Raw genomic sequence first — 25,645 nt, forward strand, 5'->3', positions numbered from 1 at the left:
TCAAACATTCTCCACCATTAAATGAGATCATAACTTATCCAATTGTATCTTCCATTCCATATTTAGCACTTTGCTTATCAAGTATTTATCTGCCTTTATAAATATTCAAAGACTCTGCTTCTACTACCCTTTTGAGGTTCCAATGACACAACCTTCTGAGAGGCAAACAAAATGCCTTACCTCTCTCTGAAATAGGTGATCTCCTAGATTTAGAGTCTTTCACAAGAGGAAACTTCCTCACCCTGTCAAAACCCCACAGGATCCTTTACATTACAGTCAGGTCACCTCTCCCTCTTATAACTTAAGCAGGTACAAGCCTATCTCATGCCACCTTTCCTCATATGAAAACTACCCTTTCAAAATATTAGTCTAATAAACTTTCTCTGAACTGCTTCCAATGGATTTGCATCCTTCTGAAAATATGGGAACAGGGTATTGCAATGTGGACTCAAAATTGCCTTGCATAACTGAAGCATGTCCTCACTGGTTTTGTATTCAACTCCCCTACCAATAAGCAATGGCATTCTTTGCGTTTTCCTAATTGCTTGCAGTACCTTTCTACTAGCCTTTTGCAAATTATAGCAAGATCCCTCTGCAGCTTGGAGCTATGCAGACTTTCACTGTTTAGATTGTGTTTTTTTAATTTTCCTGCCAAAGAGGACGGTTTCATATTTTTTCACATTATACTTCATTTGCTAGTACTTTGCCCACTCACTTAACCTATCTATATCCCTTTGTAGCCTCTTTGTGTGAACTTCATAATTTATTTTCCCACCTTTGAGTCATTTAACACAAGATTCCACAAATAGTGAAGATGATATTGCATAAGAAAATTATAATATGCAACCAGTACAACATGCAAAACAAATGTTTTGAATAAATTGTCATTGTTTTGATAATCTAATCTTTTATTTATGAAACCAAATTTTTGTATCGATTCCACTCACATTTTTTGGGAATTAAGTATTTGAGCCCCTAGGTGTCTCTGTTCATCCATGACCCTTATTGCTTATCCTTTTATTTCTTCCTAACGTGGTCCACATTAAATTTGACCTGAACATTTTATCATCTCTTTTTCCTCTTTTACTCTATATCCCTTGAAGTATTTTGTAGATTTATTATGATTTACCAAGCCTTCACATTTATTTCAGCAGATTTTGAAATTGTATTCCCATACCTACATTTAAATCAACTATAGATACTGGGAACAAAGGTGGACGGGCACTGACCTCTGTAGTATACCATATCTAACCCTTTTATGATCCAACTGTTAACTCTAGCTTCTTATTTGCAGTCCATTCAATTTTTATTGATGCGGGTAAATATCTTGTACCACAAACTTTCACTTGCCTTTCAAGTTTCTTGTTAAGTACTTTATCAATTTTCTTGTACCCTGTATCCATCACTTTCAATTCACCTATCCAGTTCTTAAGGCTTTATTGAACTTGAAATGCATAGCTTATCTTTATCATCTTTTACTTGCCCTTGTTGATTGATCAGTACATTTCTGAATTCTTTCTAATTGTATCTCAAACTTTGGTTTGGGTGAACACTTGGAATTGAGTGATACAGGAACTACTTTGTACCTGTTTATCCTTCACTCCTGCCTTGATCTTTGTTATTACCTTGAAGTGAATTGAAAGTTTGTGGTCAAATATCTGGTGTCTCTCATGATTTCATTCAGCAGATTACAGGGTGTGGCATCAAATACTGGTGATTTGTCCGCCTTGTGTTCCACCTATTGATTTATTTATTTATTTATTTTTATTTACAGTGTGGTAACAGGCCCTTCCAACCCAACAAGTCCGCACCGCCCATTTTAAACCCAATTAACCTACGCGTACGTCTTTGAGAATGTGGGAGGAAACCCACGCAGACACGGGAGAACGTACAAAATCCTTACAGACAGCGACGGGAATCGAACCCCGATCGCTGGCGCTGTAATAGTATTGTGCTAACCGCTACGCTACTGTGCCGCCCTTTCTCTCTCCCTATATTGATTTTTTTTAAATCATACAATAAGCTTGATCAATCATTCTGTGCCCCAAAGTACACCTGTGTTGTTGCTTTCGATATTGTTTGCAAACCCTGATTCAAAATTACCAACATAATAATTCTGTTTTTACCTCTAGCCCCCTCTATCAGATTAGGAAGTAGGGGAGGAGGTAATTGTTCAACAAAGCCTTCTAAAAGAACATAAATGTTTATCCTTATTCAAGCCAGTAATGCCCAGTAGTGGTTGTATCATTTATGTGAGGGATTAATCCTCCTGGGAAAGTGACCTCAGCTTAAGACTGTAATACGAGTTTGAATTCTGACAGCTCCTCATTCCCATTCATTAATTGCCATTTAGTTGCTCTAATGTCTTTAGTCTACTCTGACATCTGTGGTACTGAATTACAGAAAATGCAGCAAGATTCTTATTAATCATACAGGTTTTTGGCAGATTTGATTTAAAGATAAAGTAAAATAATTACATTAAACTATTACTTGAATTATATCCATTACGTTTTACCTGAACATTCTGTAGTGTTTGATAGATTCTGTAGGTTATGATGAAGACGAATGCTATTGCAGGTATTAAAATGCCACCAAACTACACATTTCAGATTTTTAATGTGTGACCCATTCTGGTTAATTTAAACATAGTCATTGTCTATTTTCCTTTGTAAAAACAAATTTAGAATAATTCCCTTCTGTTTTTTATCCTGATATTCCTTGGCTTGGTTATGCACGAACTACAGCAGTTCCAAGACTTTACAACTTTAATGCCACCAACCACCTGATTATACCACCAAACAAATGTAAAATATTGTATTTGTTGATTGGCCTGACAAAAAAAACTGTTGAAATAATAGAAAGTATTTTAAGTTTACATAAAATCTAACCTAAACACATTAATTGACCTGTTTAAAATTCATTGAAGCATTGTTATTTATTTCAAAAGTTCCATCTAGCTTTTAACCTGCTGGCATCATCTTTGAAGTATTAAATTTGTGGCTTAACTACTTGATTGTATTTATTCAAATATAAAACAGAATTTAAATATGTACTTAAATCATTCCATAAAGTCTGACTACCTTGCCAAATGGCCAAGTCAGCAGTTCCAAATATTTTCTTCCTTTATGGTGAATTATTTTAGTTACTGTGAATAATTATCCTGATTTGGTTGTAGGTGTTGTTAAGAAGTCATAAATGTGGTTAATTTGCAACCTCTGTCTGATCCATTTTCTGGTTAGGTTTGTTTCATGGCTATTATTTGAACAGTAATGGAGAATATTTTCTTTATCCACAAGACTTCTACAGTACACAGATCTGGAATCATTTTGATGGGATTGATGTCTGTATGGTAAAAGGAAATCATAAGTCACTCAAAATATGCATTTTCCCAACCAGTTCCCCTAACCTAATCCATAATCAGGGTAAACTAGATTCATTTAACTCTTTAACAACCAAAACTTCAGAATGACAAATATTTTTCCTTTTTTATTTTGCCTTCATAACCAAACCCCCCCCCCCTCCCCCCCCCGCACCCCTCCATGGCTTATTAATGTAATCTCTCGGAAGAAAACCAAACATCCAAAATTCTTGGAAAGGAAAGCTGAGATTGCAAAGGAGTGGAAATGACTTCATAAGTTAACTCAGTTGAGTATTTTCTGTAGGTCATTTAGAGTTGTTGATATTCAAAATGTTCATTGCTGTGAAGATTTCCTTATAATGTTCAAAATTATCACCAAAACTGATTTTATTTTAAATGTTAATACAGTGGTATCTCACTTTTATAGCTAAGGTTCACTCCCAGGAATGAGAACACCAATGGAATTAGTGTTAAAATGGGTCATTGTAGCAATATGTATAGAGAAATGTATTACTGACAGTCCTGCTATTGCTGGGAACATGGCACAAACCACTGCCCTCTCTGTGTCTGCCTGTCATTGTGCTGGGAAACTGACATGAACTTCTGCCCTTCCTGCTGCTGTGCGCCTTTTGTTGGGAACCTGGCACAAAGAAATCTGATTCAATTTTGCTCTTCTTTTTTGGAACACCATACTTGCCTTTTCTGTCAATCAAAATAAAGGAAAGCAATGCTGAAAAATAATATGTACTCTTTGAATCAGTACTGAGCTTCCTGATGTTACTGTTTGTCATAAAGCATTTTCTCAGAAGGTTGCAATGTAGTGCTATAATGTAGATAGTGCTCCATTGTGTTTAAACTTCAGATTGCCCCAACATGTTTGGTAATCTTGTGCCCATTAGAGAATAGGGCAGAGAGCATTGTTCCATCAGCCTTTGCTGAATTCATAGCGAAGGTGCAGGCTGATAATGGTATGGCAAAGGGGCATCTGCACTCTTAGTTAACAGATGTGAAGCCTTGTTATTATTGTGCACACCCATCTCGACGTTAATGGATTAATTGAAGATATAGACACTGTTCATGGTAGAGAAGGCTAAATTGTCCTCCTTGCCTTTGCTGAAACTTGGTCTCCCTTTGGGTGGTTTCAAATAACACCATTTTGTGAGAGACACAGAAAATGCTAGCTATTGATTGTTCCCTTCAACATGAGTGTTGTAGATCAGCTACTCTCCTTGTTTCTACCCGTCCTTGTTTTGCACTCCACATATCTATACCATTTCAATTGATGTCCAGATTCAAACACCTACCCTTCCTGTTCCCTTCTAAACTTAACCCTAGATTCAGGCTCCCTCCATCCTATGACTAGTTCACCAACTGCTGCTAATGTATTTTTTCCTGTCTTCATGTCAGCAGCTATTTCCATTTTAAAAATGCAGTGTAAATGAGTAATTTAGGTTGTTTGTTGAGTGTGAAACCTATAAGCTTTTTCAGTAAAAGAGGAAGAAAAGGTTACAAAGGCTAATGTGAAAAGGTAATAACAGTAGAAAGTCAGACAGTGCGCTCAATAAAGACTGCGAGGCAAACAGTTGAGGAGTGAACACCACCAAAGAGATCATTACAAGAGACGTATTTAAAATAAACTTTATGTATGAGCGGTACCTTGGGAGATCAAGTAATACATTTTTAAATATTTCTGTACAGTTGTACTAAATTTTCTGCATTAACCTTCAAACCCAGTCTGGCAGAACATAGTAAACAAACTTAACTTGCTGGCTGTGCCATGAAGCAGCAAAATGGAAATCTCAGATGAGGTATGATATCTGTACAGCCTAGCCGACAGTATCTGCTGTAATGTTATGACAGCTCAATCCATCTGGATGTCTGGAGTTGGCTAAAGTGGGAAGATTGTCTTAGTGACTGGTAGGAGACGGCTGCCTTTATCAACCTGAATCCACAGCCACTAATGGTAGTTTTGCAGGGACGCATTGACGCAAAGCTTCCTTTTAAAGTCTTAAATTTCTTTTCAGAATGTACCAAGTGGATTCTTGTTTTCAGTCAATAAAGCTTTTAGTTTACTTATTGAAGAATTCTCTTTTAATGCAGAGCATTTTACGACATCCGACACTGAGTGGTCGATATGTGTTTCATGAAGCAATGACAGCAGAATGCTGTAGTTTGCAAATCTGTTCTCCAAGTCTGAAAACTGGCTAAGATTTCGGTATCGAAAATCGAACATTTCTACACCATTCTATTGGCTCAGTTGCTGCCGTGCCAGGGGAATGGGCTAAATGTAGCATAGATGGATGGGAAAGGGCAGCGCCTTTAATATTGCTGATCCCTTGGTAGCAGGCCTGCAGTTATTTAGGAAATGTATCTGTCCCCAGAGCAGGAAATAAAATGGCACAAATAAAATAAGAGAGTGGAGTATATGAATGTTTGTCTTGTGTTCTGCAGTCCGCATTAAAAATTAAAACACAAAGATGGATTAATTTACCTTTATTGTTCTTGTTTCTTTTATCTTGATTGGCCACTTTTGTAAACATACACAGCTGACCTTATCCTGCTGATGTGATGCTGTTCTCAGACATCAGTGTGCTACATTGTGGGTATCAAAGTGCTTTAATGGAGCCAGAAATTTGTGGAATCTTATCAAATCTTCTTAATGGCTGGCATTTTCACAAGATTTTCTTTTTTCATCAGATCTACTGGTTCTAGCCATGCCTGCAGTCATTAATATAAGCTCGTCTTGTGCTAGATATTTCAGAAAGATAGTGAATTTATGTGTTCCTCCGTTAAGTATGGTGGAAACAAAATTATCCAAATGAATCTACTTCTTTACCGTCCAACATATTTGGGTATCCAGCCTCTCTCTTAACACCCAATAAACTGGTTTGTTTGTAAGATTCATTGCAGTGCTCTGCAGATTGAAGGAGAAGCAACCTAGACACTGGTTTTGCTATTCATTGTTTTCTGTGTTTTGTTTCTAACTAGTTTGTCATATGAGGATTGATCCATTAAAACTGAAATGGCAAGGTTATTTTTAATAGCTGCAGTCACAACAGTTGTGCAGAACTTCAAAAAAAAAACATTTGTTTCACACACCTAAACCAATGTGTGGAGTGCAAACCAATCATCAGAAAAAGGTGTAACAAGTAGATCATGCCTTTTGGTCTCAACTAAGTACTGGTTCTGTAAATCATCCAGAAAACTGCCTATTTATACTGAATTCCTAGAATCATACAGCACAGAAATGAGCCCTTTTGACCCATCTCATTAAACTCATTTGCTCATATTAGGCCAGTATCCTTTCCTATCCAAGTACCTGTCCAAGCATCTTTTCAAGTGTTGCAATTGTATCTGCCTCCACCACCTCCACTGGCAGCTTGTCCCACATTCACCACCCTCTGTGTGGGGGAGAAACTTGCCCCTTAGATCTCCTTTAAATTTCTCACTTACTTTAAACCTGTGTCCTCTAGTTCTGGACTCCCCTGCTCTGCATATAAAGATTGTGACTATCCTATCTATTCTCTTCATTTTATAAATCTCTATGAGGTCACCCTTCAAACTCCTACAGTCAAGTGAGAATAAACTCAGTCTATCCACTCTCTTCCTTTTTTAACTACAGCCCTTCATTCCGGGCAACATCTCAGTGAATCTCTTCTGCACTCTCTTGATTTCTACCACGTTCTTCCTGTAGTGTGGCAACCAGAACTGTATGCAATACTCCAGGTGCAGTCCAACCAATGTTTTAAAAACTTTAAAAATTTTATTGAAATAGTACGGTAACAGGCCTTCAGGCCCAATGAGCCTGCGCTGCCCAACTACACCCATGTTAACCTACTAACCCCGTACATCTTTGGAATGTGGGAGGAAACCGGAGCACCCGGAGGAAACCCACATAGTCACGGGGAGAACATACAAACTCCTTACAGACAGCGGCGGGAATTGAGCTACCGCACTGTCCAACTTTCCAGTGGATCTGTGTCCTGCTGAATCCTTAGTCAACCACCTTCTGCACTACCCATGGCTCCACCAATTTTTGTGCCATCTGCAAACTTACTAGTTGTACCTGGCATATGCTTAGGGCTCTAACTTGAAGACCAATTTTCTCTTTTTCCTTGCCTGCCATGAACCTTACTGAACAATGATCACTGTTCCCAAAAAGTTTCTCTACAATCACTTGCCTGTCCTCATTCCCTAAGATAAGATCAAGTACAGTCCCCTCCCCAGTAGGATACTCTGTGTACTGCTTCAGAAAACCCATTTGAATGCCTACTAAGAATTCCTCTCCATCTGAGAAGATTGTAGTTTCCAAAGTAAATCCAGTTATCTTCAAAATACCCATGACAGTAAGATATCCTGTAAGTATACTTCTTCAATCCTCACCTCCCATCCACCCTTTAAATTTTGGGATATAATGCCCATGAGAAAGAGACTAACAGCTAGTTTATAGTATATTTAACCAATAATGGGTTAAATGATATTGCTTTGTATTGACTATATAGGTAATGAGTCTTGCCTGTAGTTCCTGGCTCCTGTTTGGTGCTAAATGGAGTGGAAAAGGGGACACAGCAAAATTGAAAGTGTCAAATAAAATGTTTCTTCACAGACAGTTGATTAAAACATTTTAAAAACTTATCAGAAGCCATAACTGCAAGTCTTTGGTAACTTGGAAAGTAGTAATATGATTCTAAAGAATGTTCTTTGGCATTTATATTCATTTGATTATTAATGGATTTTACAAGTGACAAAATGGTTTTGAAATGAAATGCATTTCTTGAGCATGTAATGCCCCCACTGTTAAATTTATAAATTGTAGTAAAAGTAGCATAAATCCAGAGATGAGCATGTTAATCCCTTCCTGTACTAACCTGAGATTCATGTGACCACATTATCTTACAAGCCTGTTGGGCTTTTAAACTGTCATTGTTGGACTTTAAATATCATTAGCCATGTTTGTGTTTTTTTTCATTTTATCAAGACATTGTCTACATAAGTGTGATGTCTATATTCTGGAAAGATCTATACTATTTTCATGTTTCTATAAATTAGCCACTTAAAATATATTTTGTGTATATTAATATGTGGGAATGAAAGTAGTTATGCCAGTGGATCAACAAGTGCAAGTAAAAGACGCAGGGCAACACGTCTATAATATTCAAGCTACGTTTGAAAGTATGGAAAGGATTGTCCTTAGTGTTGTTGCCTCCTTGGTAAATAATTTCAAAATCAGAGCACTTGGATCTGCATTTTGTTTTATAAAAATTAACATAAACATAGATTTTAAGTTTTATGCATGTCTCTAAACCTCAGTAGTACACTTCAATGTCACCTTTGATAAGACAAGCTTAGATGCTCATATCAAAGCCACTTTCACTTTTCTGTCATAATATATGCCATTTGACTCCCTGCAGTGTATATCACTTCCATCCGTTGAATACCTTATGTCCATTTTACAGAGGTTATTCTATATTGTCATCTGAGTATATTGAATTAAATCTAGCTTTATAAGTGTAGCATTTATTTTCAATATTCAACAGCTTTAACTAGTTGAGTGAATTGTGGAAATTTATAATAAAATGTTCACCTTTTTTATTACACTACTTACAATCTGCTTCATGTGTTATCTATACTCCAAAAGCAGCATGCCATTTCTGTTTGGCTGTCAGCATGTTTAAATATTTGCTCCATATTTCAGGATGATCTCTGTTACTGTGTGTATGTTTGTTGTACTGACTGAAGGATTAGCTGTGCACATCAGAGATCCTCTTACTGCAACTATGTGTCTTGTTCCTGCCTGTATTCATGACTTTGTTGTCCAAGGATGATTTAATGCCTTTAACTTGGAGAACAGCCATGAGGATGGCTATTGCAGTTACTAATACTGCAAGGCTACAGTCATTAATTTAGAAATTACACTGATACCTTCTGCATAACTCTGTCCTGAAATGCATGAAAGGAATAGGAACAACTTATCCTCTCAAATGACTAAAAAGTAACTGAGGATTTTGTCTCTTCCATAATCCACCCAATGGAAAATCATGGAGGAAGAGTGTGCTCTTTATTTTACAAATTGTTATTTATACACTCATTTATTGGTATCGGTATTGGTTTATTATTGTCACTTGTACCAAGGTACAGTGAAAAACTTGTCTTGCATACCATTTGTACAGATCAATTCATTACACAGTGCACTGAGGTAGTACAGGGTAAAAGCAATAACAGAATACAGAGTAAAGTGTCACACCTACAGGGAAGCCATTGCAGGTAGACAATAAGGTGCGAGGTCAAACAAGGTAGATTGTGAGGTCAAGAATCCATATCGTATAGGTGTTCAATAGTCTTATCATCATGGGATAGAAGCTGTCCTTGAGCCTGGTGGTATATGCCCTCAGGCTCCTGTATCTTCTGCCTGATGGGAGAGGAGAGAAGAGAGAATAACCCAAGTGGGTGGGGTCTTTGGTTATGCAGGCTGCCTCATCAAGGCAGCGAGAGGTATAGACAGAATTCATGGAGGGGAGGCTGGTTTCTATGATGTGCTGGGCTGTGTCCACAACTCCCTGCAGTTGCTTGTGGTCCTGAGCAGAGCAGTTGCCATACCAAGCTATGATGCATCCAGGTAGGATGCCTTCTGTGGTGCATCGATAAAAATCGGTGAGTGTCAAAGGGGACATGCCAAATTTCTTTAACCTCCTGAGGAAGTAGAGGCTCTGGTGAACTTTTTTGGCTGTGGTGTCTACATGGTTGGACCAGGACTAGCTATTGGTGATGTTCACTCCTAAGAACTTGAAGCTCTCAACCCTCTCAACCTCAGCACCATTGTTGTAGACAGGTGCATGTGCACCACCCCCTTTCCTGAAGTCAATGACCAGCTCTTTTGTTTTGCTGACATTGAGGGAAAGGTTGTTGTCATGACACCATATCACTAAGCTCTCTATCTCCTTCCTGTACTCCGACTCATCATTATTTGAGATACGGCCTACTACAGTGGTATCATGTGCAAACTTGTAGATGGAGTTAGAGCAGAACCTAGCCACGCAGTCATGAGTATATAGGGAGTAGAGTAGAGGGCTGAGGACACAGCCTTGTGGGGCACCAGTGTTGAAAATAATCCTGCTGGAGGTGTTGCTGCCTATCCTCACTGATTGCAGTCTGTTAGTCAGAAAGTCAAGGATCCAGTTGCAGCGGGAGGTGTTGAGTCCCAGGTCTTGAAGTTTGGTGATGCGTTTGCTTGGAATTATAGTACTGAAGGCGGAGCTGTATTCAATAAACAATCGTCTAACGTAGGTGTCTTTAATGTCCAGATGCTCCAGAGATGAGTGTAGGGCCAGAGGGATGGCATCCACTGTAAACCTGTTTTGGCGGTAGGCAAATTGCAGTGGGTCGAGGTTGTCTGGGGGACTGGAGTTAATGTGCGCCATGACCAGCCTCTCGAAGCACTTCATGATGGTGGATGTCAGAGCCACCGGTCGGTAGTCATAAAGGCGTGTTACCTTGTTTTTCTTCGGTACTGGGATGATAGTGGTCTTCTTAAAACAGGTGGGGACCTCAGATTGAAGCAGGGAGAGGTTAAATATGTCTGCAAATACCCCCACCAGCTGATCAGTACATTTATGATTTTTCTAACAAGCAAATTAGTGAAATCTTGCCTAAAGGTTAATTTGGACTTTAGTTATACATTATTTACACTACATAATGACATATCATAAGACTAAAATTGTCAAACCTGAGCATCAAATGCTGATGCAGTAGCTTAATGTGGTACGTCTCTAATAGCTGGTTTTATTTTATTTTGGGGGAGGGCTTGAAATTGAGTGTAATTTCCACTTCTGAATGATGTGGAAAAATGCGGATCACTGTCTTCTCTTTTGACCCAGCACTGGCCGCTGTTTAAACATGAGCTGCAAACTTAGTACCTATATTGTGAGATTTCAAATGAGAGCAAAAGATTTAATAGAAATGATTAAAACAATGAAAGGTTTAGATGGAGAAACTGCTTTCTTGGTCAATAACCAGAAAATGGAGATTTAAGGTGACTGGCAAAAGAAACACTATGGAGTAACCTTTGATGCTACGAGTACTTATGATTTGTAATCCATTGCCCATAGGGTGATGGACGTAGATGCAATGGTACCCTTCAGGTGATAGTTAAACTGGTATTCGCTTATTATTGTCACATGTACCGAGATACAGTGAAAAAACTTAACCAAGCCATCCATACAGATAATTTCAAAACCTAAGTACTTTGAGGTAGTACAAGGGAAAAGCAATAACAGAATGCAAAATATCGTGTTACAGTTAGAGAGAGGGTGCAGTGAAGGTAGTCAATAAGGTGCAAGGGGCATGAAGAGGTGGATTGTAAGGACAAGAGTTCATCTTTAATGTACAAGAGGTCCATTCAAGAGTCTTATAACAGTGGGATAGAAGCTGTCCTTGAGCATGGTGGTGAGCGTTTTCAAGCTTTTAGCATCTTCTGCCTGAGAGAAGGGGGGAGAAAGAGGGAAGGGGACCAATATTTCCCTATTTCTAAACTCCAATTCTCTTGCAATAAAGGCTAATATGCCGCCTTCCTAAGTACTTGCTGCACTTGCCAGTTTACTTTTTATGATTCATACACAAAAATACCTGGATCCCCTTGTACTTTGCTTATCTGCAATCTCTCCATTTGGATAATAGTTTGCCTTTAAATTTCTCTTACTCTCACACTTTCCCTCATTAAACTCCATTTGCCAAGTTTTCACCCTCTCATTCAACCTATCTATATCTTTTTGGAGAGTCCTAACCTCCTCATCACAACATGGGCTCCCACTAAGTTTCATGTCTTCAGCAAACTTGGATACCTTATACAGTGCCCTCTCCTTCAGGTCATTAATATAAATAATAAAGAATTGAGGGCCAAGCACTGATCCTTGGGGCACTCCACTAATTACATCTTTCCAGGCTGAAAAAGGCCTATTTAAATGATAACCAATCTTAAATCCACGTTAGCACACTTTCCTTATTATCATGAGCTCTTATCTTGTGCACCATCCTTTTACGTGGTACCTTGTCAAATGCCTTCTGGAAATAAAATCAGAATATGATGGACACGCACATTGGTCAGATGCTGAGTTTTTGAGCATTTTCTGTTTTGATTGCTGCCTCCACTATATCATTTGTATGACTGTCCATTTGGGAAAAAGTATTAAAATTGTTTTGTTAAAATTCCTTTTTGTCCTTTTTAAATTCATTATATTGCTCTTCCATTGAAGAATTTGTTCTTCATCCTCTTTGTGACTGGTTAGCAACAGGTTTTGGTTTGATAACCTTGGGCACTTATGTACTGACTGTTTCAGGAATGATAAGGATTTAGAGGAGGTTAATGGAACTCTTAGAGGAAATTTCATTGAAAAGCCATGTGCAAATCCTTGGATTAGCCAGCCTTGCAGACTACGTCAATGAGAGAGTAATCACTATCAGTCTGAAACCCGATATATGGATCCATGCCCCTTTCATTGGTGTAAAGGACAGTCACAGGACCTACTGTGCTGTTCAATGATGAGATCACAATATTTTCCAGTTCAATAATACTTTAACCTTTAATTTCCTTTTGCATACTGTGGTAAAGTGGACCTGCTTCAAGCTTATTTCAGAAGTAAAATAGATTATTACTGAAAATGCTTAAGAACTGCAGTCCCAGTAACATTAATGTCGTCCATCATAATAAAAAGAGCACTTTCTCATCAAAATGTGATGTTTTCTGACCGAATACGCCAAAGGAAAACAGGGCAACGTCCCTGACTCTGTGACCAACAAGCTTAATGTAAAGACTTAATGCAGCAAACTAGTATCCGTCGATACTTCAGTCATAGCAGACATTCTGACTTTCAGAAAATGGTAAAGGACCGTAGACTGTTGGGTTTTGCAGTATCAGTCTGTTTTGCTAATTAGATATGTATCTACAGTAGAATGATTTCTGAAGTTCTGAAGAATTTGAGGGAGAATTAGCATTTTAGTGGTAGATTATGTTTACATAGCACAGTAAATAAGCAGACAGCTTATTTTGAAATGGTTCTTGAATGTACAATTGACTAAATATTCATTAGACTGAAGAGTTTCTTGAAAACAAGTGTTATGTTAGACTTATAAATTTCATTTATTTCCAATGGGTAAGGAAAATAATGTGCCGGATACAAAATATGGATGTTAATTTGATTTTTTCCCCCTTTCATTTCTCCACAGCTTTGACTGCCTATACATACCTTACCATCTTTGATCTTTTCAGGTAATTGTTTTAATTATGAACTTCTGACTTTAATTGCTTGTTCCTAATGGGATAAAAGTTTATTTTTGCCAAAGCAAAACACTGTACGTGCTTGAAATCAGGACGAAAAATTAAAAACATTGGAATATTCAGCACATCAGACAACATCTGTGGAGAGAGAAAGAGTCAAGGTTTCAGGTTGATAGCTTTTCATCAGGCATTTAACCTAAAATTAATTCTGTTAACTTCTCAGATACCTGACCTACTGTGTTTTTCCAACATTTTCTGCTATTCTTCTAAATTGTGCAAATATCTGCAGCAAAATGTATTTGGAATTATTTATCACCTTGTTCCGGATTTCTGTCAAGTGATCAGTTAAATGTTGCTTGCAAGTCATTTGTTTCTTTTTTTGTGCCTGGCCACAGTTTCCTCAGCAATGTCCCTCTTGTACTCTGCTGCATTTATTGCAGTTGCTTCAATGAACCCAAGAACCAGCTTTCGAACGTCTTTTTGTTCTGGGGTAATGCTGAACTCCATTTGCATTTCATATCCTGTATGTTGGGAACCTGTATGATGGATTCTGCTGTTTTTTTTTATTCAACCATGTCACACTGAAATTATTTTTATACTAATGGTAAATACTGTATGCATGTGCATATTGTTTCTGAGAAAATTGACAAAAATCAGCTTGAGGTTTGGTCCATACATCTGATTCTCGATTGAGAATTCAGCATGAGAATTCCCATAAAATTCTGTTCAAAACATCTCTTTGCAGATAGCGATTATTGGAGTTAGATGAGGGAATATTAACCAAACCCCACCCATCAAATGAAATAGATTTGCAAAGGAGAAATATGACGCAAGTGCACTGAAGTTCAGTACGTATCTGAAAGAGAAATATAGATTGATATTTCAGAAAGGACATTTTCTGATTTCCAAGCCTCTTTTTAATTTCAGCCAGGCACCTTCTGCCCTTTGCAAAAGAGAATAGGTCAACTGGCCATATCTGTAATGACATCATTTGAATCAAAATAGAGAGTGGCATATTTTTAGCAAAATGGATTTTGCTGCCTGCTAGATTTTGTTACTTTTAAATCGAAAATATGACTGGGGTTTTTGCAACATGAAATTAAACATTCTCTTGTTAGTTTATCTTTTAAAAATGGTTCTCTGATCACCAGTATGTTTATGGTGAAAAGGGGAAAAACTTTTGTTCTTATGTACAAATCAATGAAGTTTAAGTGTATCAGGTTAATGATTAGTAGTGTATTAATGATGCCATTGAGTTTATTATTTCTGGCACTACAAAATAAATCAAAACAATTTCCCAGAAAACTGTTACCTGATTAACAGAGTTAATAATGATAAAACATATGGTACACATATACATGGTAAAACCACTGCGCATAATCATTCTTCTGTGAAACATTTCCAGTTTTAAATTGGCTTTGCTTGGTCACTTATTTTCAGTCCAGCTTTTTGATATTCATCTGTTTATTTCCCAGTTTGGTAACTTGCTTGATAAGTTTCTGGGTGACCTTGAAGAAGCCTAGTCCAGGATATTCTTTTGGGTAAGTTTATGTTCAGTGTACAGTAAACACTTTTTAAGTTCTGAAAAGGGCATTGAACTATTTATTCATTTTAATAAGAGCAAAGCACTAAGCCTTTTTTTAGCATTACTTTATAGACATCCACAAATGTAAATGTTTAAGCCAGATGGTTGTATTTGACAGTCCAGGGTTGGCTGAAGCTCTCTCCCATTGTGCAGCACCCTTAGATGGAGAAATGTGCTCCACAAAGATGTACTGGTTTACAAAGGAAAAGCTTGAAGACAATATTGGTTGTGGTGCCACACACTCTTGCACAGCCATTGCAATGGTCAATAAACAGTGTACCAGACTCACCAATGTGATACTTCATCTAGATATGAATGCAAATCAATGCAGTATTGGCAGCCCGGCTCATTAATGGAACCTGTCACTGGAAGTTAGGATTTCATCTCGCTGGCTGTTGATTACCTGACAAGTTACTTTTCTACTGGATTAGGTAGTTCTCTGTGGCAAGGAATGGAAAAATCAACCAAATTCCATATGCAATCTGTAGATTGGATTGCAGATAGGAAGCATCCCCAGTTGCTTAAGAGGCGGGGTTGCCAAAAGGCATGCCGTCATCCTCCAATCCTCCTTCACGTGGGAAGTCCCAGAGGACTGAAAAATGGCAAAGGTAATATCCTTGTTCAAAAAAGTTTGTAAGGGCATGTCTGGCAACTACAGACCAGTTTGAGACAGTTTGTCTCTACTGACATTTACTATACACCCACTGACTCCCACCACTACCTTGACTGCACTCCCTCCACTCAGTCTCCTGTAAGGACTCCATCCCTTTTCTCAGTTTCTTCACCTCTGCTGCATCTGTTCTCAAGATGAGATTTTCCGCTCTGGACATCTGAAATGTGCTCCTTTTTCAGGAAGCGTGGCTTCCCCTGTACTGTTGATGATGGAACCCTCACTCACATTTCCTGCTCTTGCCACCCCTCCACCCTGACAGCACTGAGATGGAGTTCCATGGTCCTCACCTATCACCCGACCAGCCTTTACATCCAGCACATCATCACTTCCACCAGCTGCAACAGAATCCTCCCCCACCAGTCACATCTTCCCTTCCACACCCTTTTCTGCTTTCCGCAGAGACTACTCCTTCCGTGACTCCTTGGTTCACTCATCCTACCCACCCACCCTGTCTCCTGGCATTTTCCCAAGCAACTGTAGGAGGGGCAACATCTTTCCCTGCATCTCTGTACAGATGAAAAAGTCTAATGAGAATTCTAGGCAGCATACATGGACATTTTTTCTTTAGCGATGTCAGGCCAGGTCCATCACACAGCTGCCTTTACTATCCCTGCAGCGATTATTACCTCCTGTATTCCCATGTATGCTGCCTAGAATTTCATTAGACTTTTCCCTGCATCTTTCTCTCATCACCATCCAGGGACCCGAAAATCCCTGCCCAGTCAGACAAAGATACACATACACCTCGTCTGCTGCACTTGATGCTCTCGATGAGGTGTCTCTGTCAGCGAGACCAAGCCTAGGCTAGGCAACTGTTTTGTGGAGCACCTGCACTCTGTCCGCAATGGCCATCCTGACCTCCCAGTTGCTTGTCATTTCAAGTCCTCTTCCCATTCCCACACCGAACTGTCATAGTTCTAAAGGTGTGCAGGAGCTAAGGCATCTCGGTGGACATGTGTATAATCTCAAAGTGGAAGGGCACTTAGGAAGTCGTTGTGAAGAAAATGGAATCCTGGGATGCATAAATAGAGGCCTTGAGTACAAAACCAGGGATGTTCTGTTGAAACTTGATCAAATAGCTCACAAATTTGTATCCAATTCTGATCATTAGAAAGAATGTGAGAGTCCTAGAGTGGGTGCAGTAAAGATTTATTAGAATAGTTCCAAGGAAGGTGGATTTCGTTTTTTTTAAGAAATAGTTGGGATCTAGAAATCACTGCCCAAGAGTGGTGGCAACAGAATTGATCAGTGCTTTCAAAAGAGAATTAGGTAGGAAGGGGAGAGAAAAATTTTCATTGAAATGGGCGAAAAGTAGAGGATTGTGACTGGTGACATTGGTCTAGTAGGAAGTGGTCTAAGCTTGAATGGGAGATGTTTCTTCAAGTAAGTGGTGGTAAATCTTTGGAATTTTTGACCCTGGAGGTCATTGAAAACAAAGACTGATGGATTTCCGTATACTAAAGGAATCAAATATGAGGAAAGTACAGGAAAATGGCATCAAGATAGAAGATCAGCCTTGATCTTGATCAATGGCAGAGCAGGCTTGAAGTGGACAAAGGCCCACTCCAGTTCCATGTTATTACTTTATGTTTTGTTTTCCAGTGATTTAGTTTAAAGACATAATCAGGATGATGAGTTTATGTCCATGCATATATCCAGGTGATAAGGAATTCCCTCCATCTATGCTGAACAAGGGCCACTTTGCAAGTTATCACCCCTTTCGATATGCCTTTCAACCTCTCCTAAAATCAAAGCAACATTTCAAAACATGGTCCTATCATTCAGTAGAGATACTGATCCTCGAACTGCTAAGAATGGAAAGAATGTTGCAATCTTAACCTCATCAATAGTTTGTCATTTCTTGGGAGATGGTGTTTCAAATAAGTTGATAGTGAATATTCATTGAGTTCAAAAGCAATGATAGAATAACCAGATTGATATTAAAGAACAATTACTAAATGTGGGGGGGAGAGAGAGAGAGAGCGAGGAAACCATTTGTAGGAACAAAAGTATGTGTGTACATCAGACTTTTGAATTTGATAATGCAATGGGAGCTTATTTGTACGTAGGGGTGTCCATAATTCAAGCTTTCTTAACCTGGGGGCAGCCTGTAGTGTTTTGGTAACATCAGTGGGATATATGTCCTGAAATTGCAGTACTGGTTTGTAGTTGTAGGTCTTCAGCTCTCTGTCAGGTTTGATATTCTCCAAGTTATTTTGATATAATTATTATAAGTGCACACTAAATGTTGGACCAAATTGTCCTGGATGAGACTTGTAGCCCAGACTTGTCACCCATTGCCTCTGCCCGCCCACACACACTTTCTCTGATTGAACAAGCTGAATCCCCACACACACAAGGCACCCCAAGAGAAAGGTGGACTCAGTACTTTGAGTAGAGCTTGGACAATGTATCCTGAGCCTACTTTACCTTCTGTCAGGGATTTTTCAGGGTGGTGCACAAACAATACTGTCCAATTCCCATTCAGACCATGATGTTAGAGCTTAGGGCACATCAGGCCATTGAAATAGGCACATTCATCTGATTTAGGTATGTATGGGCAGGCAGCAGTCTGGACCTTACCAGCACAATGTAGCCCCTGAACCCAGCTGTGAGGACGTGGTATGGTTCAGTTCACATGATGGATCTGGTTATGTAAATGGTGGCCATAGAGCAGAGTTCTGCTGATTACCATGAGAAAGAAGGGCAGCAACTTAATTTCAGTCTGTAACTTAACCAAGGAGTTGAAAAATATATTCTTAAACAATGTATGCCCATATTAGCTACTCGCTGATTAAGTGCAAGTGCCAACTTGCTTCAGTGTTCTACTGGATGATCCCAAACTCTGATTATTCAGTTAACAAAAGCAGACTCTGTCAAAAAGATCAATGCTTATCACATTCCTGCACTGTGGAACTTATGTTATCCAGACAACATGGAGACAACATTGTATGAACTGAAAATATTTTTGTTCTAGTGATTATTAACTGAAAGACAAGCCAGTAATGAAGAGAAAATAAAAAAAAATTGGCATGCTTTTTGAGGTTGATATGATTATTTTATATGACATCCCTTTCACTTATACAAGGAATCCCTTTGTACAAACTTATTATTTCCATCCATATTAACTATTGGCTTCATGTAAGATCTCTTTGTTTTCAGTCCACAAGATAGGAGAACCCAGAGCTTTTCTTGCCATTTTAAATTAATGGCCCAAAACATTCTATTCATTTGCTGGTGGCTCAGTAGTAAACTGCCAATGCATCCTTTTTAACTTTCCTGATTTCCTCTCCTGTGCATTGAAGCAAGAAAATCAGGAATGCACAGATGCTGGCATACCTGACCTCTCGCTCCATTGTTGGACTGGGCACTGAGGTTGTAGGTAAGAAGTGTATCTGGCCCCACAGCCCACCGTGACTGAGTTCCACCTCTGGAGTTGTGGTGAGCTGAAGAACCGGATACACCTCATATCAGCTTAATGCCAACTGTGGCTGGTGCATATAATGCAGCCCCATTCAAATGAATGGGGTCATTGATCTGGATTGGAAAGATAAGTGGGGCTTTTTCTTCATTTAAATCAATTAAAAACAGTAATATGTTAGCTAAATGTGTTTTAAATACATTTATCCTTTTATCTGTTAAAATGTATTTCAACTGTTTTTAAATGTTACTGTGATGAAAAAAAAGATGCTGGAGGAACTCAGCAGGTCAGGCAGCATCCGTGGAGAAAAGCAGGCGGTCATTGTTTTGGGTCCGAAATGTTGACCATCTGTTTTTCTCCATGGATGCTGCCTGACCTGCTGAGTTCCTCCAGCATCTTGTTTCTTCATCTAGATTCCAGTATCTGCAGTCCTTTTCAACTGTCTGATTAACTGACTGATAATCAGACAGTTGAAAAGCTTTTTACAGTACGAGTTGACCAAGGGCTGTTGTAGGGGTCTGGGAGCAGAGCCTCACAACACATAATCTGAGACACAGACCTGCTGCTTAGAAACCACCCAATTTCACAAGAGTGTGGCTGCAGCAGTGAGGCATAGAGCTCTATTTTTCCCACAAGACTGCAGAAGGTAATAATGGCTGCAGTGATAGTAAATGCAGCTGTGCGATGGACCTGGCCTGACATCTTTAAAAAAAAATTCCCATGTATGCAGCCTAGAATTCTCATTAGAGTTTTTCCATGTTTCTAGAGTTCCATGACATTACTCAAAATACCCAACATTGGTATTTTGCTGTTGCTTCTTTAAAAGCATGATATGAAAATAAATATATTTATTATATCAGAAAATACTTGGTTGAGGAAAGGGTTGTTAATGCTTTGAAAGGACTTCATTGTGAAGAATTATTAAACAAAACCATTCTTTGAGGCAATTCATACCCAGACTTTAAACAGTATTTAGTTATCCTTTATAGCATCCTGGAATTGTACAGCATGGAAATGGGCCATTCGGCCCAACTTGTCCACGCCGACCAATCTCAATTCCCAGCACTTGGTCCATAGTTTTCTATGCCTAAGCAATTCAATTGCTCATCTAGTTACTACTTAAGTGCTGTCAGTGACTCAGTTTCAACCACTCCATCAGGCAGTGCTTTCCAGGCACTTAACACTCTCTGGTGAAGAAGATCCTTCCAAATCTCTTCCCCTTTACTCTAAATCTGTGTCTTCTAACTTTATGTACCTGTGAAACAGGGAAAAGTTTACTCCAGTCTACCCTATCTATACCCCACATAATTTTGTACACCTCAATCATGTCCCTTCTTAACCTCCTCCACTCCAGGGAGAACAGACCTAGCTTCTCCAGTCTCACCTCATAACTGAACTGTTCCATCCAGGTATCATCCTGGTGAATCTCCTTCACACCCTTTCCTTCGTTATCACGTCCTTCCTATAGCATGGTGACCAGAACTGCATGCAGTACTCCATCAGAACTCTGACCAAGGTTTCATAAAGTTGGAGCACATCCTCCCTACTTCTGTATTTTCTGCCCCGACTATTGAAAGCCAGTATCCCATATACCTTCCTAAACACGTTATCCACCTGTGTTGCCACCTTCAACGATCTTGTACTCCAAGGTCCCTCTGTTCCTCAATGCGCCCTGATACCCTGTTGTTCACGGTATATGTCCCAGCCTCATTAATACTCCCAAAATGCATCACCTCACATTTATCAGGATTAAACTCCACCTGCCATTTTTCAGCCCTTTTCACCAACACATCAATATCTCGCTGCAATCTAAGACAACTTTCCACACTATCAACAACTCTGGCAATCTTCATATCATCTACAAGCTTCCACATTCACATCCAAATCATATGTGTACATTACAAACAGCAAAGGTCCCAACACCAATCCTTGTCAGACACCACTGGTCACAGGCATCCAATTGCAAAAACAACCCTCCACCATAACCCTGTCTCCCCTATTGCCAAGCCAATTTTTGGATCCAGTTTGCCAACTTGCCCTGAACCCCATGGCCCTAACCTTTTGAACCAGTCTGCTATATGGGGCTTGGTCAAAGGCCTTAATCAAGTCCATATAAATCGCATCTGCAGCCTTGTTCTCTTCGATACACTTTGTTGCCTCTACAATTCATTCATTCATATTAGTCAGACAAGATCTACTCTTTACAAAGCAATGTTGGCTGTCTCTGATTAGTCCCTGCCTTTTCAAATAATTATTAATCCTTTCCTTCCAAATTTTTTCTGGTATCTTCTCTACCACTGACTTAGGTTCACATGTCTATAGTTATCGAGCTTTTCCCTGCTGCCTTTCTTGAAAAGGGGGACCATGTTTGCTGGCCTCCAATCACCTGGTACCTCATTTTCTGTCCAGCAAACATTTAAAAATCTCAGACAGAGCCGAAGCAATCTCTTCCCTTGCCTCCCAGTTTAATTGGGGCCAGGAAGTTTGAAGCAAATCTGTTCACTATAATGACAGACAGAAGAGAATGCAGATGCTAAAAACTCTGAAGCAACACACAAAGGAGCTGGAGGAACTCAGCAGGTCAGGCAGCATCTATGGAGGGAAATGGACAGTCGACGTTTCAGGTCGAGACCCTTCATTAGGACTGGAAAGAAAGAGGGGAGAGAGCCAGTATATAAAGGCTGGGGGAAGGGGTGGAGCAAGAGCTGGTGGGTGGATCCAGTTGAGGGGGGTGATAGGCAGGTGGGGGAGGGGGAAAGTGGGAATGATGTGAGAAGCTGGGAGGTGATGGGTGGAAGTGACAAAGGACTGAAAAAGATGGAATCTGATTGGAGAGGACAGTGGACCATGGAACAAAGGGATGGAGGTGAGGAGGGGAACCGGTGGGAGGAATGTGTGGGTGATGGGCAGGGCTAGAGGGTGGGTGAGGGGAAAGAGATGGGGTGATAAGGGGGATAAAAAGGTGGGGGAGGGGAGTGGTACTAGAAGTTAGAGAAACAACAAACATCGATTTCTCTAACTTCCAGTAACCACTCCCGTTCCTTTAGGTGTTGCTCCACTATAATGATATATTGCTATCATTGGGCTATCTGAAAAATGCCAAGCTTTGTCCTGAAATATTTCTTGTAATGAGTCCTACTACTTACTTTAAGAAAACTGGGTTTGCACTATTGTGGATTGCGCAGATGAAAATCTGCTTTATAGATGATGTGGGTTTACAGAATAAACCTGGATATAAATTGAACATTAGTAAAAACATGAATAACAAAGGGAACTGGACAGTAGTAGAACAGTTGAGATTCTGTTATTGAGTCTATTCTCCCTTCTTTCCCAAATTTAAATTTTATCCCTGAAACCTGGTAAGAACTTGGAAGTAGGCCTCCCATCTGCTTGCCTTGTGAAGTGGACAGCAATATGTTATGGTATCCCTTGGTATATATCTACTCGGCATGATTTGGATGAGAAAGTGAGCTGAATGGGACATCCAGATGTTCTGTGGTTCTGAATTTCAGTACTCAGCACTTACTCATCAGGTGCTTCAAATGTCCTTTGAAATTTGATTGCAGTATATAAGCCAGGTATTGTTTAGTTTATTGATGTATTTCCATTATCTGGTTACTAAAAATGTGAAATAATTGAATGACTGATGAGAAAAGGCAATGGTTATGGTATAGCCCCAGCTGTAATTTGTGTATCTCTTTTATCACTCTTCGTTCTCCCACCACACATACCCCAGACTTGCTGTGTCTGCCACTTTGTCCGACTACCTGGAGACATGCACTAAAGCCTCTGCCAATTCATCAGAAGCTGCTAGGAACACCATGCTCTACTAAAATAACACGGTGACTGACCCTCTCTAAAAATAATACCTGAGACTGAGAGCTTGTGATATGGGAAAGATACCGACCAATATTTGCTTTTGGGATCTTGGCAATAAATGCTGACATTGCCAGTGATGCCCAGTTCCTAAAAATGAATAAATTTTTAAAAATTAGTTAGGACCCACCATCTACAATTTTTTATCACCAAATATTGGAGTTTGAGTACTTAATGAAAACATTTCAGCTGTAAGTCCTTGCTAACAATTTCAACAATTTCTTTTTGGGTTGAGCATGATGAAATAATTGAAAACTATTTAATTTTGTATAGGATGTGCAATCTGCAGTTGAAATCTGGAAATATTAATACTCTGGTTTGCTGAAATTTTGAAGGATTTATCTTTGGGAAGAGGAAATGGTTTTTGACCAAATTTTATGAATATACAATACTGTGGATGCTAGAAATCTGAAATAAAGGCAAAACATTCTGGGAATGCTCAGCAGAATGGGCACTTAGAGCAATTTTAGTTCTGTCCTGCGCCTCTCTCTATTCTGCACAGAGTAGATTATGCACTGAGAACCATGCATGGATTGTTTTACAATTGTGACACTTGTTTTCCTGCCTGATGCTTAAATTTCAGGTTTGAGAGGTTTGAAGTATTAGCAGTGTTCGCTGCCACCGTCCTGGCACAGCTCGGGGCTCTCTTTATACTCAAAGAAAGGTAGGAATGTGGGTCTTTTTCATTTGATTGACACTTAACATTTTACCATGAAAATGTATCCTAGTCTGACACGCATCAGGCTAATCAATATTTTACGAATGCAATGAACACAATTGTTCCTTTCAGCCTTAGAGCAATAATTGGGGAATTTGAGAGTATTTTATAATACTGTCAAATTCTGTGCCAATAAATGGGCGTGGATAATGGAGCACATTTTGATTATACATTAAGGTCGTGTTCAGATTTAATATAATTGATAGATTTAACCCAAACCAAAGATTTAGTAAAGACAAAACACAGAAATTCCACAACATCCATTATTTAATAAAATAGCAGGTATTCTACAAGTTAATTTTCTAAGTCATTTCCAGTTATTTCTGGAAGAATTTTCATTGAGAAGGATCTAAATGTAAGATTTTAATCTATAAATAGTCAAGTATACCAAATCTTCCTGTGCAAAGTACTACGAATCCTCCTTAATCGGTCAGTAAATGGGATGTGGATAAAATATGTTTATTCAAATACCATAAACAGACATGACCAGTTAGAGATACAAGGCAACTTTGGCATCGGCAGTAAGTTTTAAAAAATGTCTTCAAGTATAATAGTCCAATGGATTACATAGCTTTTTCTTCCTGATCTTCATATTTTCAACTTGCGTTTAGATTTTTCCCTCCAAGGTGTACTTATGAGCAATGAAGATAACTTGGCCCAAGGTCCTAGCACCATGTTGTTCTGCAGACAACTGCGTGGGAGTGCAGTTTTAATATTTTTACTTTTTTTTTCCCAAAATTTTTCTTCTTTCCTTCTCTTCATCCCTCTAAATTATTCCAATTCAACTCCTCTTTCTTAGAGATTTGCTCCTGTCTTCAACTGTACCTGTTATGTAGATATTTACTGGGAGCATTCAGGCGCTGCCTAACTTCATAAGCTTTGATGTTCGCTCCCCATTTTGCCCTCCATATAGAAAATTTAAACTCTGTTATAAAAACAGAAAATGCTGGAAATAGTCATTAGTTTTAGCAATATCTGTGTTAACATTTTGGGTCTATGACCTTTCATCAGAAGCTTTATTTATCATCTCTGCTTGATGAACAATTTGCTGTATTAGGCACTCTATCCATGAACTCCTTCCTCTTACTCTGGTGTGGCATGTTATTTACCTGAACTAAAATCATTTGCTTTTAAATTTCAACAACTGGCACAATTGTCAATTGGGGAGGACAACTCTAATAACAAGACTGCATTTCTAAGTTCATCTTGGATGAATGGACTAGGAAACTTGAATGCCCTTCCTTATACATATCTCATAATAGTAATGAATAATTTTTCCATTACTGTTCCTGACAAAGATGGATTGTATTTAATTCAAGCCTAAAAGAAAAGAATAAAAGATTTAGACGTGCCATTTTTAATGATATTTTCCTGCTCTAATGAAGATTTTTGTCTTGTGCTGAGGTACTGTTTCATTTGTACGAACAACTATCCAATGTCTTATCTGCGTAAGTAAGCTCCATTGAATGTTTCCAGGGACTGCTGAGTTCAATCTTGTTGCAATTTTAAATATCATTCATAAACCACCTGTACAGCAAAATCTGGCTGATTTTTTATTCCCCCCCGCCCCCCAACTTTTCCTCTGTTCCTCTCAGGCTCATGAATGTAGACTTATTTTGTTCTGGTTGAAATCATATAAGAATCAAACTGATGTTACTGGTTCATGTTTCTCAAGGCAGAGGATGGAATGAAAACTAGGAATCTTCTTTTAAAAAAGCAATGTTGTTACTGCTGATAAAGAAAT

The 25,645-nt window shown here is 38.9% G+C and overlaps 1 protein-coding gene across 1 annotated transcript in view; it reads left to right on the top strand.

Annotated features, from left to right (window-relative positions):
* Positions 1–25,645, top strand: part of slc30a6 (solute carrier family 30 member 6) — a 102,295-nt gene that overhangs the window by 34,443 nt on the left and 42,207 nt on the right. The window contains exons 5-7 of the mRNA XM_052011321.1: positions 13,577–13,619; positions 15,104–15,169; positions 23,767–23,847. Coding sequence (XP_051867281.1) covers positions 13,577–13,619; positions 15,104–15,169; positions 23,767–23,847 — 190 coding nt within the window. The remainder of the gene's footprint in view (positions 1–13,576; positions 13,620–15,103; positions 15,170–23,766; positions 23,848–25,645) is intronic.

Source organism: Pristis pectinata, chromosome 3, assembly GCF_009764475.1.
Source record: "Pristis pectinata isolate sPriPec2 chromosome 3, sPriPec2.1.pri, whole genome shotgun sequence".
Lineage (NCBI taxonomy): Eukaryota > Metazoa > Chordata > Chondrichthyes > Rhinopristiformes > Pristidae > Pristis > Pristis pectinata.